The sequence below is a fragment of the Alosa sapidissima genome, chromosome 21, assembly GCF_018492685.1.
Source record: "Alosa sapidissima isolate fAloSap1 chromosome 21, fAloSap1.pri, whole genome shotgun sequence".
Taxonomy (NCBI): domain Eukaryota; kingdom Metazoa; phylum Chordata; class Actinopteri; order Clupeiformes; family Clupeidae; genus Alosa; species Alosa sapidissima.
The window spans coordinates 27,366,891-27,387,852 of record NC_055977.1 but is presented as its reverse complement, the minus strand read 5'-3'; the positions used below and the strand labels follow the sequence as shown (position 1 = coordinate 27,387,852).

Sequence of the window (20,962 nt, the reverse complement as noted above, 5' to 3'; positions counted from 1 at the left end):
GTGATTCAGACACTGCAGACATCAGTCCACCTGTATTTTTAACCGATTTAAGTTCCTGTCTTCAGTATCCTGTTCTTTATTTTAGCCTCAACAAACTCCACCTTCACCCTCTGCAGCAGCTCATAAGACAACACCTCTAGGGTCAACTCTTCCAGGTTAAAGTGGAGCTTTGCTACAACCAGTGCCGGTTCAGACCTCCATGGGGCCCTAAGCAAAATCTTGCTAAGGGGCCCTCATACCTGAACTCTGAGGGCTAAAATGTAACCTTTTTTACAGTCCCACCTGACACCCCAGTGATCCCAATACAATCATCCCACCCCATTTTGGGTGCGTTTTTTTTATAGCCCGTCGCCGACATTAAAAAAAAAACGGAATATGCGGACAACTTTTGCGAAGCTACTGGAAAAGGCTGCAAGCAAGCCGCGGACAGATCAGCTTCACTTCCCTGTTGGGTATGCACACGCAGGCCGCACGCCTATTCACTTCCCTGTCAGGTATTGCCTACATACGCTGGAGAAGTGCAAACGGATCAACTTAACGTGTATTTCCTACTGATTGCGAAAATGTTTTATTTTCATGTCGGTCAGTGGTTCCTTCATAAATTGCACAGCAAATTATCAGACGATGAGTGCCAGAAGCACCGGATAATTTGACCAGCAGTCTCCGCGTCCGTCCGAGCAAAGGTTCTAGAAGCCCAGCGCAACTTCAATAAGGAGGACACATTAGTGTCCAGCTTGAGGCTGCGCCGGACGCCGGACAGGGCGTTTAAGATCCGGACTGCCCGGCCCATAGATGGTCCGGCCTAAATCCGGACGTAGGTCACCCTTGCTTGCCAGCCTTTCCCAGTCACGGTACTTCGCAACAGGCGCGTCGTTAGACCTGGGCATTCGGGGCTATAGCCCAGGATTGTCTGGGGATAGCCCCGGATCTATGGGCCGTCAACAACAACAACAACAACAAAAACTCTAATCGTGAATGAAATAAATAGAACCCCGTAGAAGAGACTTTTGTGTTTTGTGTCCATTGTGTGCATTAACAGCAGCGCAAGAAAATCTGACGTGATCTGGGCAGGTTTAGAATCATTTGTTGCAAAATGTTGCCATTTCAAGTACCTTCTCCTCTACGCTATATTGCATTGCTGTTTCGTGCTTCTACTAGCCTTAGCGAAATAAGTGTACAGAAGGACAAATGGATATTAGAAGTTTCTTTAGAAAAAAAAAGGGCAGAGCAGGGACAAGAAGTGGAAACTCAGTGTGTGTCATCATCTCCCGCAACCCAGGAGGACATTTCGATCAGCTCAGGTTCGTGAAACAGCCCTAAAAGACAACGTTGATCAATGCTGATGTTACTAGCTAGCAGGCTACCACTGCACCTCACTAACTTGAAGGACACTTTGTTTGAATAACTAGAAAGAGACACTAACTTATAGGCTAGTGACAAATGGTCAGAAAGAGCTTTAGTTTTTGAGATACCCCTACCGGAGGTAGAACTAAACCCAACAATGTTTTTCCTCATCTCTAAGGTCTCCCATATATGAAATGGATTCTTGGCTAAAATTATTTTACTGCTAAGATTGTTAAATTAACAGATATTGTTAGCCTGTCTGTATTGGAGTTAAGGCATATAAATTAGTGCAGATCAATCACACAAGCTCTGAGAACTTTGAAACTTGGCATGTTTATAGTCAGGAAGTTGCTTTACCTACTAGAAATGACTGTACGTGAATATCTTGATGTAAAGAATGAATAGACATGTAAACATACACCTAAAATAAGCGGACATACAAAAAACTAGATGTACCGCATAGCGGTACAAAATATGACCGCCGCTCAGTCCTGTACATCCGTTCCGCGAAAATAAATCACACTTCAATTTGTCTCCATATTTTACTCCATCCCCCACTCTTGAAACTTTTGTGTATGCTTGTTTGGCATGCCTGAGTGTGTGTGTGCGGCTGCACAGAGAGTAGCCTACTGGTGCTGAAAAGGTGAATAGATTGTAGAATAGCCAAAGAAGATGTAGCATTGTTATAAAACCTTTAACATCTCTAAACAATCACAAGTAGGGCAGTTCATCACAGTTCATCCATTGCAACTGGATTGATGAAAGGTCACTTACACCTGTAGGCTACATTGTATTTGGGAAAAGCAAAAGGTATCAGCATGTTATTTATTTATTTATTTATAAACAAAAACATCTCTATCAGTTCTGTGCCGTTTTCAGCTATCAACAGCTATCAAAAACAAAGGTAATTTTTGGATGGATGGATTTTTTGTGAATGTTTCTTCTTCTACATAAGATTTTAGTCATCTTTAGTTCATGTAATACTTTATTGTCAATGCAGAAATTAAGTAACAGTAGTCTGAAACGTTATTGTTAATGCACAAATTAAGTAAAACGAAATGCTGTTTTACATCTAGTGGTGCAAATAACGGACATGTCCAAATGGGCCTTGATGAAATGCGTCGCTAGACTGTTCATACACATTTTAACGGGCCAAAGTTGAAGAGCTGTTGTCCGTTATTGTTCGTGCAAATATAGGCTGATTCATGTTCCCTTGCATTGTGTAACTGAGGTCCATGGCTAGTCTGGCTTTCACCAGACCAACCTCAATCTTTTAAGAAATCAAAAAATAAATAGCGGGCAGATCAGGTTGGGTTCACCAAGCCTAGTCCATAGGCACCCGATATTGTTCACGCTCTGGCTATTCTAAATGCAAAAATGCATCAGGGAGTTATGACAAAACTGTAACTAACACACTAGATCAGGGGTCTCAAACTCAAATGAGCTGGGGGCCAATTCTGCCAACGTCATCTGATTGGAGGGCCGGCTATATCTGAAAATACAATGTTCTTTTTTTCAAATACCACACAAAACTGCAAACAGAAAGTGCAAGTGTTTTTATCTAGTTTTAGACACCTGTGCTAGCAACCTTAGCTTATAAATAAAATAAGGATAAAATAAATATTAATACAAATTATAAAATAAATGAAAAACATAAAAACAGGTATGTGTGTGTGTTTCACACCAAATAAAAATATTTCCTCTCATAACTTTTTTAAACCTGGCAAACTCATCAGGGTTAAGAAAGCAACACCATTGGATTTTTATATCAAAATTTCAAAAGGCCATGGCTTGAAAGTGGTCAGAGATGAAGTCCTACTGTAAATGTAAAAATCTTTGAGTAAAACAAAAGTTTATGAAGGGGGTAAATTTACCCATGTAATTTGTCACTGGATGGCAAGCACCTCAAATTATGCACCTTTCAGTAAATACTGGATGAACATATTTAAGCAGGTTTACTTTCCTTTTTTCATATTACCCACATAACAAATTAACAGGAAAACACCTAAGATGTATACCAACACCTAATATGTTGTGGTTTAGTAATAGATTACTACAATATAGGCCTACAATAAAGTATTCTGGTCAAACAGTTCCTATCGCGGTTGACTTTGTAGTTCTTTAGAGCCCTATTTCTACTAGCCCTGCTGTCTGTACCACATCCATTACGGACACTATCATCACGATTACCATTGCAACCTCCAAGCTATGTTGGGCAGAGGGTCGAAACAAGCATGGTATGCTTAGTGGACACCGTTGTATACACGCACCTCCATTCACAGACGCACCGTGACTATCACTGTCATAGACGATCGATCATAATCTCCAAAAGGATATTCTCCTAAACGATTAGGCTAAACGCTTAGTCGGAGCGATTAGACTAAACGATTTAGTCGCAGTGTCATTCTCAATTTCATAACGCAACTCATTTGAACCAGACCACCGTCTCAGATAGGCTATCTGGAACCATAGGCAGAGGATAGCTACAGATCAATTCACACAATCATTGAAGTAGGCTGTATTATGGGTCATAACTCATGGGTTTGTCAATAAACATAGAAGAGGTGAAGCGCAAGTTCAACAGCAAACAGGACTTTTTCAGCACGTATCAAACCATGTAGGCTAGCCCAATGGACGCCTATGTAAATAGACAAAACACTCGCATCAAAGCAGGGTGAGTTCTTCGGACTTGCGAGTGCTGTCAAATCGATCGTATGCAGTTTGCTCATATAGTCTAGTGGTGTGGTGGTGAAGTGCAGTCATGCTTTGTTCAAGAGGGTAGGTCTATGACCAGTAGTAGCCTATATTTTAATTTAACGTCTTTGGTAAGAGACAGGGACATCACTATGATTGAAAGACAGTGGGGGCTTAGCCCCCAGGCTTGTAAATCACACCTTAAAAGGGCTTCAATGAATTAGGTACCCTTTGAGGCCTAGGCCATTTTCAGTGTAGGCCTAATTTTACTAGTAAGCTCAATGTAAGGGCCATCTGTTATACTAGGCTATATAGTTTTCAAGTCAGTATAGGCTACCCATATCTGGGAAAGTATATGATGTGATCATGCATGTATTAATATAATATACAATACAAAACACTAAAAGATTTCTATAGTTATTTTTTTGTAAGGGGTTATTCATAAGTGAAGTGAAACCTGACCAGGGCCGGCGCTAGCCAGTTAACATGGGTGCCAGTTGCCATGTAACACCGGCACTGAACCTGACTAAGAGAACACTGACTAGACTTGCACAATAATCCTCTCTTGAGCCATCGCTGACTGGATGTGAAAGTTGCAGAATACCATGGAATTATGAAAGTAGATGTATAGATTGAGAAATTACACACTGCCTTTTCTCTCCGCCCTTCCTCTCCTGTAGCATTTGACAGAATGGAACTTTTTCTCTGGGCAAAAGTTAGTGATACACAACCCAAATGCATTGCTTTCAAGGCACCCATAGCCCATTAATTGAAGGTGATGACGTCCAAATGTTTATCCCAAGACGAACGCTCACACCTGTGCACTTGACAGAGGTGCATGATGATGTTTATTCTACAGGCTATTTTAATGTCATATTTTGGGTGCTGTATGGTGCACTTTGGCAGAAGAGACGTTCTCCTTACACGGTCTTTAAACATCAAAATATTCGGAATGCCATGACGTGAGTCATTACGATTGGCCTTCCTTTTCATTCTCAAAGTAGGTTAAAATTTCATGTTCATCAGCCCGATTTTCAAAATCTCTCGGGGGAGAAACCCCCGAACCCCCAGACAAAAAAAGACTAACTTCTGGGCTCTAGCCCCGAATGTTTTAAATAGCTAGCGACGCCCCTGCTTCGCAAAGTTGTGAAATACAATTGCATGTTCCATTTTTTTAATGCGGCCGACAGGCAACATTTTTGAAAAAAAAAAAAATAAATAAAAATAATAATAAATAAATAACCTCATCTTTAAATGTGATCATGATAACGTGCAGCTCGGGATGAAACTAGTAGTCACTCTTCCCATAGATTTTAAAATAAGTAAATGTTTTTACAATATTTCAGTCAAGCTTTTAGTTGGTTTAGATAGCCTACAACTGAACGTATGCAAAATGGGAAGTAGCCTAATGTAGGCTATTAACTTTGATTCACTGCATGATATCACCCTGGAAACATGTTAAAAACAAATGTCAACTGGGACTGATTTACTAGCCCACCAGGTGCTTCATCTTAATGACCTCACTGTGAGTATTGCTCACAGTATACAGTATTGCTCTTTAGAACTGCACTAACCTGTGTAACCTATACTAAATATGTGTCTTTTTGCTCAGTGTTAAATGTTGTTTTTGTATCACAATTTGAACAATTTGGACAAATCCAATCTTGAAGGGGAGCGTATTTAATCTGAGAGAGAACTTACAATGCTGATAATGGTGTGAGTGTCTTTCCAGTTTTTCTAGATTTTCTAAATGTCTAGAACATCTAGATATTATCTTATTGTCACTTGTCACTTACTGCACTTTTACTTTACTTTAAGGAACCATTATAGAGGCATCGTATACACACACACTCACACACATTTTCAAGTTAAATTCCACGGTCAGCTTTCCAAAAGAGAGAATGTTGTTTATTGTCAAGTAGAAATGTAGAAGTATTTACTTGATCATTACTTTTGTCACATGATCCCACATCTGCCACCGTTTTCATCTTGTTTGCCATTTCTCATAAACTCCTCTATCCCCTCTAAAACATCCACAACTTTGTGGCAAAAAACAAAAGATTGCATGATTCAAGTCACCTGACCACATCACAGTTCTGCTCTAGCCCCACACCACCTTAGTCCACCTCAGCAAGTGGTTTGAGTGAATGGAGCACAATGTGTCTTGCTAATTTATAACTGACCCCTTGTGGTAGGATTACCCCGAATGCATGTTAAAAACAAATATAAAAATATCTGATTTACAAGCCCACCTGTTCCCTTAGTTACCTGAGTTACCATGCTGTGAGGCATTATTTCTTGTATGAATTGTGAGAAAACACACTAGTTAGTATAGGTTACACTGCTCTAATGTTGAATATTGTTATGGTTCATTTATATATAGTTTAGATCTGCAATCTCTGCTTCAAACATAATACAGACACTCCCATGCCCCCTTCCCTGCCTTCTCTTCAGTTTCTTGTGAGCTTCAACAACGAGCATTTCCACATCACATACTGTAGATCTCTGTTTCCGAGGTCACGAGTAGTACTGTCAGTACGGAAAAAAACACAATCTTTCGAAAATCTTAAAAATCATGCCCACAGAGTGTAGCACTGTAGCTGCCTGGCTACTCTAGCTATTGGCTGCAGCAACTCGAGCTAGGTAGGATTTTTCTTTCTTTTTTTACTCGGTGACCTCAAGAAACAGGGATCTGTGTGAAAAAATGCCAGGTTTTCCTTTGAATGAATGGCCGTGTAGCTTGTATAGCATTAACAGGGATAGACTGAATAAGTGAATACATCTGTGATATTAGATGTTATAACAAACAACAGCCACCTGGTACCGGTAAAAAAAAAAGGGGGGAGGGTCATTGTCTGTGACTGACCTAGAGATTCAATAGTACTTACCCTTACATAACTATGGAATACTGTGTAACTACAGTATATGATGTGGGTGAATGTGTTTGAAAAGGTCTTTGTGTGTAGCTGGCAGAGGCAGTTTGGTCCATGTGCTTTCCTTGAATCAGGTCAGACTGCCTGAGTCGATCATGTAATGCAGCACCATGAGTCAGACCCACAGAGGTGAGGTCAGCGAATTCCAGCAGCAGCACAGCAGCAGCTCGCCGTGGACCACCACACTACAACTACACAACACTGGGCTACACTACAACTACACAACACTGGGCTACACAACAACTACACAACACTGGGCTACACTACAACTACACAACACTGGGCTACACTACAACTACACAGCACTGGGCTACACTACAACTACACAGCACTGGGCTACACTACAACTACACAACACTGGGCTACACTACAACTACACAGCACTGGGCTACACTACAACTACACTACAACTACACAACAACTACACAGTACTGGGCTACACAACAACTACACAACACTGGGCTACACTACAACTACACAACACTGGGCTACACTACAACTACACAGCACTGGGCTACACTACAACTACACAACACTGGGCTACACTACAACTACACAACACTGGGCTACACTACAACTACACAGCACTGGGCTACACTACAACTACACTACAACTACACAACAACTACACAGTACTGGGCTACACTACAACTACACAGCACTGGGCTACACTACAACTACACAGTACTGGGCTACACAACAACTACACAACACTGGGCTACACAACAACTACACAGCACTGGGCTACACAACAACTGCACAGCACTGGGCTACACAACAACTACACAGCACTGGGCTACACAACACTGGGCTACACAACAACTGCACAGCACTGGGCTACACAACAACTACACAAGAACACAGCACTGGGCTACACAACAACTACACTACAACTACACAACAACAACACAGCACTGGGCTACACAACAACAACACAACACTGGGCTACACAACAACAACACAACACTGGGCTACACAACAGCTACACAACAACACAACATTGGGCTACACAACAACTACACAACTGTGCAACACAACAACTATACAACAACTACACAACACTGGGCTACACAACAACCACAAAAAAAAATCAACCACCACAAAACACAACTCACCCTCCACAAAAAAATAAATAAAAACACAGCAGCACAACAGCAAAAGAGCCCCCTGTCACTGACCCAAGTCAATAAATAATGTGTTGCTCTGGCAGTGACATCAGTGCTTTGGGGGATGACTAAGAATCCTTTTCTGACACATGTGTCATCGCTGCAGATTAGACAACTGCATGGTTGGGTGGGTCCACAGCCAGTCGTCCTGCTTTTCCTAGCATCTCAGGAGAGTCATACAAACCCGTCACTGCAATTCTCATCCTGGAGCAGCTAACAGTCACTCTCTCTCCTCCCTCTCTCTCTCTCTCTCCCTCCCTCTCTGTCACTCCCCTGTGTGTCCCCTGTGTGTCTGTATCTCTCTCTGTCTACCTCACTACTCACTACACACTCTCTGTTTCAAACAGCTGTCTTGGGCTTGTGTCTGGTGAATTATGGGAGGCGTAGTCCTACCGCTCTCCTGGGTCTCATTTAGGAGCCAGGGGAGGAGGGAAGCGATGAGCTTATTTTGGGCCCTGTGGATGAATGTGTGTTATGGCTATATCCCATCTATACTCCTGTGCTTTTGTGGTGATGGTGATTTATTTGTGTGTGTGTGTGTGTGTGTGTGTGTGTGTGTGTGTGTGTGTGTGTGTGTGTGTGTGTGTGTGTGTGTGTGTGTGTGTGTGTGTGCGCGCCACACCCAAGTGGACATTGGTTGAGTTGTCTGTGAGGATGAAAGGAAATGTGTGGCATTGATGGAAAATGTGTACCTGCCTGTCCCCCTTCACCCCATCACCTCTACACACACACACACACCTCCCACCCCCCTCCACACACACACACACTCTCCCTCTTGTCTCCTCTGATCTCCTCGCCCTGTCTCAGGCACCTCCCAAAGTCACAACACGTGATCTCTCAAAGAGCCACATCTGTCTCCCTGCCAGCTCAGCATCGCTTCACTGCATATACCTAAAGTCCAGCACTGGCCTTTCAAGACAGCCACCGCTGAAATCGCCACACCGCCACAGACCGACACTGGAAGAATCTCACACATCCGAGCCTCCATCCCCAGCTCGTTAGCTCCCCAGTGCTGTGATCCAGTGATGTACAGCACCGCGGTTACCATGGAAGCGAAGAGAGGTGCTCAACGTATGAACATGATCCTAGAGACTATAAATAGAGGAAGGGGAGTAATCCTAGACCATGTTTTCCCTCCTATCACAGGGTCTCTTTATATAATTCTCCAAAGATGTCGGAAGTGCAAAAGCTTTTACTAAATGTGTTCACACTAAAGTATGGCCCCTGGCACAAAGGGAGATGACAAAGGAAGGTGCCATTTTCTTTTTTTGTTTCTTGTCTTGTTTGGCGTTGACGGCAGTGGTAGCAACTACAGAGCTGAGGTGGAAAGCTCCAGCTCCTACCATCATTTGGTTTTGCCCATATACAGAGGATTTCACTAATTCGTGCATCTACCTGGCTGCACTGTAGAGTTGTGTTGTGTTAATTAGAATTAGTTTACTGAATGATTGGAACAAATGCGTGGTAGGAGTTTTTCTTTCTGAAGCGTTCTTTTTTCCATCTGCCAAGAGAGTGGTGGGTTGCGACTCTGGCTTAGGTCCGGTCCACATGTGACACAGAGAGAGTGGTGGGTAACTTGTGACTCTGGCGTAGGTCAGGTCCACATGTGACACAGAGCTGACAGACCAGCAGCAGAAGCAGAGCTGGATCAGCCTGGAAGCTGCTGTTTGGTTTGGTTTAGGGCTGCACAGTTACATATGAATATGAACATTTTGAATATTGAACTGAATCAATTCAAGACATTCAAAAATCATATTGCAAATCACAATCGCAATATCTGTCAGAAAAATCGCAATGAGATATTTTCCCCAAATCGTGCAGCCCTATTTTGGTTTGCAGCTCTGTGGGTAGTAAGGTAGTCATGTGTGTTTTGGGGAGGATGTGTGTGAAGTTGAAGAGTTGTGGTGGTGGTGGTGGTGGTGGTGGTGGTGGTGGTGTGTGTGTGTGTGTGTGTGTGTGTGTGTGTGTGTGTGTGTGTGCGCGCGTGCGCGCATGCGTGCGTGCGTGTTTGTTTATGTCTGTGAGTGTGCGCACATTTGTTTATGTGTGTGTGTGTGTGCGTGTTTGTTTATGTTTGTGTGTGTGTGTGTGTGTGTGTGTGTGTGTGTGTGTGTGTGTGTGTGTGTGTGCGCTGAATATGCTGACCTCATCTCTGTTGCTGTGACTCACAGTGCAGTGTGACATGATGGGCACAGTCAGACTGACCTGATTTAGGAGAAACACTGGGACAATGCCGAGAGAGAGAGAGAGATAGAGAGAGAGAGAGATGGGGTGATGTATAGAGAGTATGAAATGGTACATTCATAATGCTGAGAGACCTATAGAATAAAATGATTAACTATAATAAGTTATGCTATTTAACAGCTTTATGGAGTATTCGTCTCTAAAACTATTGCAAGCAAACTCCCTCAAAGACATAAAAGGCTGTCTCTTGGGAAATAGACAGATAGATAGATAGATAGATAGATAGATACTGTAGATAGATAGATAGATACTTTGTTGATTGAATTCAAATAATGTTGCTAAAAGAGTTCTCGCGAGAGCACAATGGAATGAGTGATGATGATGATGATGAATTGCACAATGAGCAATGATGCACGTTACTTTTACCCCAACATTCCTGGGAACCAGCTAAACGAAGTGTCCTTAAGTAAGACACCGAACCCCACACTGATCCCGACGTGCAGGTTGGCGCCTTGCATGGCAGCCTCCGCCATCAGTGTATGAGTGTGTGTGTGACTGGGTGAATGTGAGGAATGACATTGTACAGCGCTTTAAGTGCTCGGAGGAGAAAAGCGCTATATAAATGCATCCATTTACTACTTACAGGACTATGAGGTGCATTGGCTGGATGGCTAAAAAAAAAGGCTAGTGTGTGTGTGTGTGTATATATCATGCAAGGGACCCTATATCATCCAGAGCATTTCAAAGACGGAATCAAAAGTAGTTACTAATAGAAACACAACTCAAAAAGCGTCAAATAGTTGCTGTAACATGAGTTGGTGAGTAAGAAAGAGATTGGAAGACAGTAGCTGTAGGCAGGAAGTAGGAAGTAAGTATGCTGACTGAATAGAGAGCTGAAAATAGTCTTGAAGGGTTACACTGAGGCTGAACACATATGGGTATGAGGGGCTTATTTACACATTCATGCTTATGTGAGACGCAGAGCGCATATTTCTCCACCACACTCTCTCTGTAGCACATATTCCCTCACACATCCCCTATTCTCTCCATGCATCATCTGCTTTCCCTCACACAATCTCTTTCCCTATCTCACATCTCTCTCTCTCTCTCTCTCTCTTACTATCCCACCCTCTCTCCCTCCACTCTCTCTCTCTCTCACTCCCCTCTCTTTCTCTCTCTCACACATTCTCTCTCTCACACACACACACAGTTGTATCTTTTTTTGCTCCTCACCCCCTTGTGGTGTCTGATGGAAGACAAACAGACAGGGCAGCAGTGCAGCCTCAGCCACAGATCCATCTAGTAGCACAGCCCAACCCAGCCAAACACAGCCCAGCACAACCCCAGCCCAGCCCAGCACAACCCCAGCCCAGCCCAGCACAACCCCAGCCCAGCCCAGCCCAGCACAACCCCAGCCCAGCCCAGCCCAGCACAACACAGCCCAGTACAGCTCAACCCCAGCCCAGCCCAGCACAACACCACCCCACCCCACCCCACCCCAGCCCACCCCAGCCCAGCACAACCCCAGCCCACCCCAGCCCAGCACAACCCCAGCCCAGCCCAGCCCAGCCCAGCCCCAGCCCAGCCCAGCACAACACAGCCCAGTACAGCTCAACCCCAGCCCAGCCCAGCACAGCACAACACAGCCCAGTACAGCTCAACACCACCCCACCCCACCCCAGCCCAGCCCAGCCCAGCACAACACAGCCCAGCCCAGCACAACACCACCCCACCCCACCCCAGCACAACACAGCCCAGCCCAGCACAACACCACCCCAGCCCATCCCAGCACAACCCAGCACAACCCAGCCCAGCCCAACACAGTTCAACCCCAACAACACACAGCAGCACTCTGCTGTCCATGGTGCTGAAAATCCTCTGCACTCACCAGCCAGCCCATACAAAGGCATAAATCAGAGTGTCACCATCATCTGGGTCTTAGAGGATGGTTTAGACCTCTCAGTCACTGAGTTTGTGTTAAATGTGTTTACAAAAGACCAGTGTATATTAATGATACAGGAATGTACTTATTCCCATCATTTTACAGTGACTTGTCATTGTTTTGTCATGTGGCACTCTTGCAGACTGTTATCATAGAAGATCCTAGAATTTTCCTGACTGACAGCATATAAAATCAACAGCACAGGTGAAACTGAAACTATAAACCTTGACCTTTGGACATATAACCTTGTCATATAAATTTGCCAAGACTGGCACTGTGAGTCTTTGTATCTCTACTTCCGTGATTAAAATGTTTCAAATCATAAAACTTAATGACAATGCAATAGATCCAATTACGATAAGTACGTCTAGCTTGACCTGAAATCAACAAAGTAATCAACAGAAATTATCAGATAATATTATCAACTTTAACTGCTCTCACAATTTGTGGCTATATGTATAGGTATTTATCACTTGTTTGTAGCCATACACAGTTCCTTCAGTTCCTGGATTAATGATTCGAGATCTCGAGACGCTCTAACTTTGATCTCTCAAAGTCAGGAAATCAGTCTGACCCACTCTGTACCAGCCTGTGTGATTACAGCCATGCAATAAACTGACATTACAAGTGAAATGGAAACTTGCAGTTGTTCAGAAAAAGGCAGATGAAATGTCTCTGTGACAATGTGTTCCTATTAACCCAACAGAAGTGACCCATTTTACTAGGAAAAGCTCCATCCCTCACAGCAGATGGGAAGCCATTCATGTCCGCGTGTGGTTAAGTAGGGCTTGGTTTCATTCTCATTCATATCTCTCCCCAAGCATTAGTCTCAATGGTGCTGTCGTTAGATGAGCCTCAGATCTACTTAGAGCGCTGTCATGGAGAGACGATGATCGCAGGCACCTCTGACCTCAATTACACATTTATTAAAGTGTGGATGCCGTGTCCTCTCGTTGCTATGGAGATGTCCTTTGGATCCACAACAAGTAGAAAACTGTGACCCATAATCATCTCCAAAACTAAAAAGCATTAGTTTGTGTGTGTGTGTGTGTGTGTGTGTGTGTGTGTGTATGTTTTGGACCAACTGAGGGTGAATATAAAAAGAGAATCATCAGACCCAAATGGAGTTTGTGTCCCCCCGTCGCTCGGTCTGTCCTGCCGTGCCCCAGTGCATTGTGGTCCAGGCGGGCAGGCTGTGTGTGCGTCTGCTTCCTCCCTCCTTTGTCCTCTAGCTGTCTGCCACCCACCGTGCGCACGGCAAGCAGCTGCAGAGCTGCCACGGCCTAATTACAGCCTGTCTTCTTGGCCTGGACAGCTGAGACAAAGAGGGGCCTTGACACACCGCCACTGCGCTCCGACATGGGGGATAGGGAGAGGAGGGAGAGAAGGAGGGAGTAGAGAGAGAAAGAGAGAGAAAAGAGATGGAGGGGAAAGAAGGTGTGTGAGAGAGAGAGGAGAAGAAAAGGAATCAAAGTGAAAGGGGAGAAGAGAGCAGGAAGAGAACAAAAAGAGCTCAAAGAAAATGAGAGAGGGAGAGAGGAAGGAATGGAGCGAGAGGAAGGAATGGAGCGAGAGAGAGGAAGGAAGAGAGAGAGAGAGGAAGGAAGAGAGAGAGAGGAAGGGAAAGAGAGAGAGGAAGGGAAAGAGAGAGAGGAAGGGAAAGAGAGAGGAAGGGAAAGAGAGAGGAAGGGAAAGAGAGAGAGGACTTGGGAGAAGAAGGTAAAAAGAAAGGTTAACAAATCTTTGTGGACACTTCCAGAGTTGAAAGCAAATGATCCTGCCATTTCTTACCTGTGGCCATCAGCATATCCATAGCTTTATTGCTCCTGTTCTCTCCTTTTCTCTTGCTCTGTCACACACACATACACACACACACACATGCACTCATGCTCATATAAACAAGCAACGTGTAATGAGAGGGTGTCAATGGTGTTTCTGAGATGTAGTTCTATATTTCCTCCCAGGGTAGAGTGAGGGAGTTTAAGCTTTCAGAAATAGAAGCCCTGTCATGTGAATGAGATGGCGGGAAGAAAGAAATAGCTAGAGAAGAGAGAATGTGAAGATGGCAGAGAGGAAATGTACAGTAACCTGTGGAGCTTTTCATTGTGTGATCAAGCCAAACGAAATTAAATTTCGTCTAAATTAAATTTCGATGTCTCGAGTTCAAATTCAAATTCAAATTCAAAATGCTTTGTTGGCATGACAAGGTCACTCATATTGCCAAAGCAATTAATAAAATAAATAAAGTAAAATAAAATGCAGTATATGATAGAGTATTTGTGTGAGTGTGAGCGTGTTTGTTTGTCTGTATAGGTCACTCACTGTTCCTCAGATTGTGGCTTGTTAATACATATTGGGCAGCAAGATATGTCCCATTTCCTTCTCCTAATAGTATCTATAATTTTGATGTCATTAGGAATTTTTGAATTGAATTTGCTGAAGAAAAGGCTTCTTATGTGATTGAAGGATTTACATTGTAAAAGGAAGTGCATCTCTGTCTCGACCTCACCTGTCGTGCAGTGAACACATGTTCTCGGTTCTTTTGGTTGCCATGATTTTTTGTGTCCTCCTTTTTCAATTTCCAATTTGTGGTCACCTAGCCTGCATTTGGTTAGGGTCTCTGTTTTCTATCTCTGACAGTAGAGAGATATTTTGCACATTTATATTCCCGGTTTAGAGCCAGATAACTTTCTAATCTGCTTTGATTTTTAGTTTCCTCTTTCTAATGTTCTAAATAGGCTTCTTTACATTGCTTCATTATTTGGTTTACTCTGATTGTTTTTTGGAAAACAGTGTTGTTGTGAGACTGGTCAGAGTGTGTTTGGTGCAGGTCAGTTAGTCTCTGCAACAACTGATGTAGGGGACTTTTCTCTGGGCTCGGCTCTTGGGTTTGGAGGGCTTTAGAATGAAGGGTGTCTTGTAGGCTGGATTTAAGGTGATTAAAAAAATCTACCGGTAGTGCTCTTTTGTTGCTCTACATGCATTTGTTGGAGTTTTTCTCTGTAAAATATTTCTGCAGAATGTCAAGAGGGTTTTGGTTGTTTTGGTTGTTGATCTGAATTGATTTTGTTAATTGATATGTCTTTGTATAGATCTTCTAAGTGTGCTCTCCAGATGTTGGCATTTTGGATAAGTAATGCTTGTGGTTCCTTTGTGTTGAAATAGTTCCACAAATCCCAGAAATTAATTTCTTTTGGCTATAATTTAGTTTTTTTGTTCCGAATTGTATGTTTATATTTTTTGGAATTTCATTGTAATTAATGTGTAAGGCTGGGCTGTTTGGTTGGCAATGTTTTTATTTTCCTCAGGTCTTTTCTGATGGTCTTGCATTCTTGATCAAACCATTTGTCAGTATTCCTCAGTATTTTTCCTTTTTAAAGGCTTCCGTTTTTGTCTTATGAGGTCATCTTTGAAAGCTGCTTTATTAAGTATCATGTTGATATCCTTTACGGCCTTGTTTACACCATCCCTAGTTGACATTTCTTTCTCTCTCTTTTTGTCTCTCTCGCTCACACACACACACACACTCACACTTAACCAAACACACACACACACACACACACACACATTCACACTCACCCAAACACACACACACCTCTGACCTGACGAATAACTCTGAACTCTGCCTGGTAAGGGGTTTGACTGCAACTGTGATGGAGCAGATGGCCAGGCTGTAGCTTCACCTTGACAGTTTCAAAGGTGTGTGTGTGTGTGTGTGTGTGTGTGTGTGTGTGTGTAAGGAAAAACTTTTATTGTGCACTACTTACATTTAATTAGTGCTTGCTTGTCTCCCATCCCTGTTTGGCAGACAGTATGTGCTGTGGTCCTTGTGGTAATGAGAACAGGTGCAAGAGTGTGGCTCTCATTTGAACATACTCGGGCCACACCAGGCCCTGCGCTGGCCTGGTTCTGGCCCAGATGAGGCGTTGCTCTCAGGGGCGGCTCAGTGCAAATAAGCAGCTTTCAGAGGGAGAGCTGTAGCTGGCTGCAGATGATGAGAGGTTCCAGCAGAGAGGCAGATTATTTTAACAGCACCGAGAGGCAGGAAGGGAGATGTGAGAGAAAGAGAGAGAGAGAGAGAGAGAAAGAAAGAAAGGGGTTGAGGGAGGGGGGAGCGAGAAGGGGAGTGAGAGAAAGAGAAAGGGGTTGAAAAGAGAATCACATGAGGGAGAGAGAAAGGGAGACAGGGAACAAGAGGAGGGAGGAGAGACAGTGAGAAAGAGAGGGAGTGAGAGAGACAGAGGGAGAGAATAGAGCTAGACTCAAATGTTTGTCTGCCAGAGGTGATTTTCCTCCTGTTACCATAGAAACAGCAGCTTTGTGTGTGTCTGTGTGTGTGTGTGTGTATGTCAGTGTAAGCTGCATTTTTAGAGCAACTATTTGGTAGGTTCATTCGAGTTAAACTGTGTTTCTCAGCTATATACAGATACCTATAGTCTGTCCATTCAAGTGTGTGCATGTGTGTGCATGCTATATTTGTATCTGTGTTCTTTAATTGAATTGCTGTGTTAACATGTGTCTTGTGAGTGGCAGTGTTGATATAGGTAGAAGAATGTGAGAGAAGTGTGCATTTTTTACATGTGGTGTGTGTGTGTGTGTGTGTGTGCACATGGAGGTTGACATCATTGTTGAACATCCATCAGTCACTTAACCTGCATCCAGTTGCCATGACGACAGACAAACACCACCACCACTAACCATTGTGTTCTTCTTATGTGGATTCTGCTATACATGTGTATATATATATATATATATATATTATATATATATATATATATATATATATATATATATATATATATAAAGAGAGCGACTATTTGGTAGACTATTTGGTTATAAGTGTTATAAGTGACTATAAGTGTTTGCTTCTCACAATGTGCCACTGTCAGATTCAGTCTCACAGGTATGTCTCACTGAGGCTGAGGTCATTTAGCGTGAGGTCTGCAGTTATGGGGTAAACAAACGCTGTGAGAGACTGAGAGGGAAGAGGGAAACATATTCCTGACATGTGTTGTCAACAAACACGGAACGCTGCTGCTGCTGTACTCAGAACAGCACACGCAAATGGGCGCGCGCACACACACACACACACACACACACACACACACACACACACACACGAACACACACACAGCATCCCACGGCAGGAAGGGTGATGAAACAAGCAAGCATTTGTTACAAGTGCTCCCCCTAGTGGGAACACATACTGTGCTTAAAATGACCTCTGAATGGTGATCACCAATGTCTATACCCTTTCTCTAATCTATTCTTACCTTATATCTCATATCATGGTTTCACTTTCTCTACTGATCTCACAGGTTTCTTACTAGTACACTCTTAAAACGAATGTATTTTAATGTGTTTTCAATGATGTGTTTGTACATACAGTACATATGCTACATACATTGAACATATTTCTCTCTGTCTGTCTCCCAGAACCCTGAGATGACCGAGGTGGAGCCGGCGTTGGACTTTGCCTCCTCAAGCCGCTCGGGGCGGCGCAATGCCCTGCCCGACATCCTGGGCTCCCCGGCGGGGGTCAGCCCCACTGACCTGCCCCTCAAGCTGGCTGAACTCTCCGTCACAGGTCCATTCATCTCACCATTTACAGTTAGGCCAGCGGCAAGCGTAACGCAACGTTCAGACCATAATAAGTTCTATCTCGTTCCTATGGTAACACAAATGGTTTGCCTTAACTGACTAGCATTACGCCACTGCTGCCTAACCATACAGAACAATAGGAAACCTGCCGCTTGCCGCTGGTCAGTGTGATCCCCACCTTATTCATTTAGCACATGCTTTTATCCAAAGTAACTTACATATGTCAGTTATTACAATGGCTACTGTCCCTGGAGCAACTCTGGGTTAAGTTGCGCAAGGGCACAACGGTGCAAGCTGGGTATTGAACCTACAACTTTTCAGGCCATTTGCATGCTAGCCCAGCTCCTTAGCCACTACTCTATCGCTACCGCCACCCCCAGCTTGGCTCGTTATGTCCAGTCTGAAAACCTCTGTCCTGCACTCTCAAGAGTCAGTCAGACTGATTGGCAGAATGCACTGGTTGTAGTGCATCCATGTCTGTCCAGGCCTCTGTCTATCTGCTTCTATACAGGCTTGGACAAAGAGTGTCTTGTCATGGGGCTTTTTGTCTGCCCTATCTTTTTTTATTCCATATGTTCTCTTTATTCCTCTCTGTCTGTCTGTCTTTCTGTCTTTTTCTATGTATCAGCCCCTGTCTGTCTACCTTTGTGTCTGTCTGTCTGTCTGTCTGTCTCTCTCTGTCTCTTAACTCACTCTCTATACCTCTATCTCTTTCTTTATCTCTATCCCCCCCCCCCCCCCCGATATTTGCTTCCAACAATGACCAGTAATGACCAAATGTAAAGACTAAACAGTATGTCCGCAATCATCAACCTGTGCAGTGTGTCCATCTCACTCTCTCTCTCTCTTTGTCCCGTGTTCTCCTCAGATGGTCCAGGTGGAGCCCAGTCGCCCACCTCAGAGGAAGCTCCAGCACCACCGGAGAGTGCCGAGGTCAAGGATGGCTCCTAAAACCCCCCTTCCCCACCACCAGGGGGCGCTGTCGGACTTCTCTTCACTAGGGGGCAGGAGAGGGTGGAAGAGGGAGAATGGAGGGGGGAAGAGGAGGGGTGCAACAGATGCCCCACTAGCTGAGCTGCTGGGAGTGAACTGTGGGGTCACCAGCGGTGTGACCACCTGACACTTGACTGTAGAGGAACACATGCCTGTGTGTGTGTGTGTGTGTGTGTGTGTGTGTGTGTGTGTGTGTGTGTGTGTGTGTGTGTGTAAACATGTCTATGAGTTTTTACGTGTGTTTGTATGTGGTGGGTGAGTTCACTCACACACAAATTCACACACCCACCCACACATACATACATATACAAACACACACCTTAAGCAAGTGGAACTGACCTTGGACCTTGGTCATTGTTTTCCAAATAAACAGGAAAACAGAAGTGGACTTCTGGTGATGATTAGATGCTGGTAAATTGTAAACAGTACATTTTATCAGTGGGACATTTTCTTTGTGCCGGAATTTTCAATGGAGGATTTAGACTCACCTGATCCAGACGGATGGTCATTGCCTTGAATATGTTTGTACTGTGCGTGTGTAGGAAGACACCAGTGTGTTATATTGGGACTATCATGTTTGCTTAAGGGGCAGGATTCCTCTTTAGAGCATGGAGCTTCATTGCAGTAGTGTACGTCTGGCCTTGGAAGAAGTGTAGGTTTTTTTTTTTTCAGGTTTGGTTCAGTATCTTTTTGAATGAGAGGGGTTCGGTGGGTGACTTTTGATTTTGTGTGCGTGTGAGAGAGAGAGAGAGAGAGAGAGAGAGAGAGAGAGAGAGAGAGAGGAGAAACGAAAGGGAATTAAGACCATGGGTTCCCTCTGGGATGAACTCATTTTGTTTGTCCCCTGGGAAGATAATATTGTTGTGACATTCCCAAAAAAAACTTGTCACTGCCAATTATGTGAAGCGTGCTTTGTTGTGGTTAAAACCTAATTTATATAAACTCAATGTGAGGATTCCAAATGAAAAGAAGATGACATTTAAGTCAAAAATGTGCCTGTTTGAAGTTAAAAAAATGAACTGCCATTGTATTTTGTAGACTCTGTATTGCTGTTAAACAGTATCCTACACTGTCACTCCTGTATTCTCAATTATCACAGTCATTTGTAATCATCAAGGATGCAGAAATCCCACCGTCAGCTGGACTTACTCTGCACCTCAGATGTTTGGAGATCAAATGGCTTTCCCTCATCGCCAGGCTTCTCAGTAGATTGTCTGCCATGCCATCAACATATGCAGTCAACAGGCTACGTGACCACGAGCAAATATGATGAGGGAAGTGACACATTTGGTTGAGATATTCTCACACTCACTCACTCACACACACACACACACACACACACACACACACACACTCACATAAAGACATGCCTTGCAACACACATGCACTCACACACCTACACACCATCAGTCTTGCAGCATCTTGCGAGGAGCGTAATCTGTCTCACGGAAAATAACACTTAATCAAAGCTGTGAAATGAATATAGACGTGTGTGTGTCTGTGTGTGTATGTGTGTGTGTGTGTGGTGTGTGGTGTATGTGTGTGTGTGGTGTGTGTGTGTCTGTGTGTGTGTGTGCATGCGTGCGTGCGTGCGCGCGTGTGTGTATCTTGATGCTGAAGACTTGGACTGGCATGCCCCCTCTATACCAGCGACCATTCTTCAGAGATAACTGCCAAGGGAAGGAAACATTGCCATAGTGACAACGACCGTTCAAAAAATACTGCAGATGTACATAATGTAATTACATTTACATTTACACTAATACTGGCAAACAATGATAAACACGTAAATGTATCTATTTGCTGTGTTTGGGTTGTGTTTGGTTTTCACAAGAACTTCATGTCCAGTTCTTTGTTGACCCAGCACTGATTCTGTGTTGTAATATTTTAAGAACCTATAAAAAAAAAACGTGCAATTTGGGAAGAACTTTTCCAAGATGTGTCTTTTAGTGTTCTCGTTTGTATTGTATGCATATTTGATTTAATCTGATAACACCGGGTGTTGATCTCAAGGCAGGACTATGCTCAAATAAACACACAAAGCTTTTATAATGTCTGCCTGTGTTGCTGATTAAGTCTGGACCCTCTTCACAGTGATCAGCACT

The 20,962-nt window shown here is 43.6% G+C and overlaps 1 protein-coding gene across 1 annotated transcript in view; it reads left to right on the top strand.

The window, feature by feature from the left end:
* Positions 1-19,079, top strand: part of LOC121695609 (cAMP-dependent protein kinase inhibitor beta-like) — a 32,797-nt gene extending 13,718 nt beyond the window's left edge. The window contains exons 2-3 of the mRNA XM_042076612.1: positions 17,700-17,850; positions 18,733-19,079. Coding sequence (XP_041932546.1) covers positions 17,709-17,850; positions 18,733-18,815 — 225 coding nt within the window. The 5' untranslated portion in view covers positions 17,700-17,708 and the 3' untranslated portion in view covers positions 18,816-19,079. The remainder of the gene's footprint in view (positions 1-17,699; positions 17,851-18,732) is intronic.
* The last annotated feature ends 1,883 nt before the right edge of the window (positions 19,080-20,962 follow it).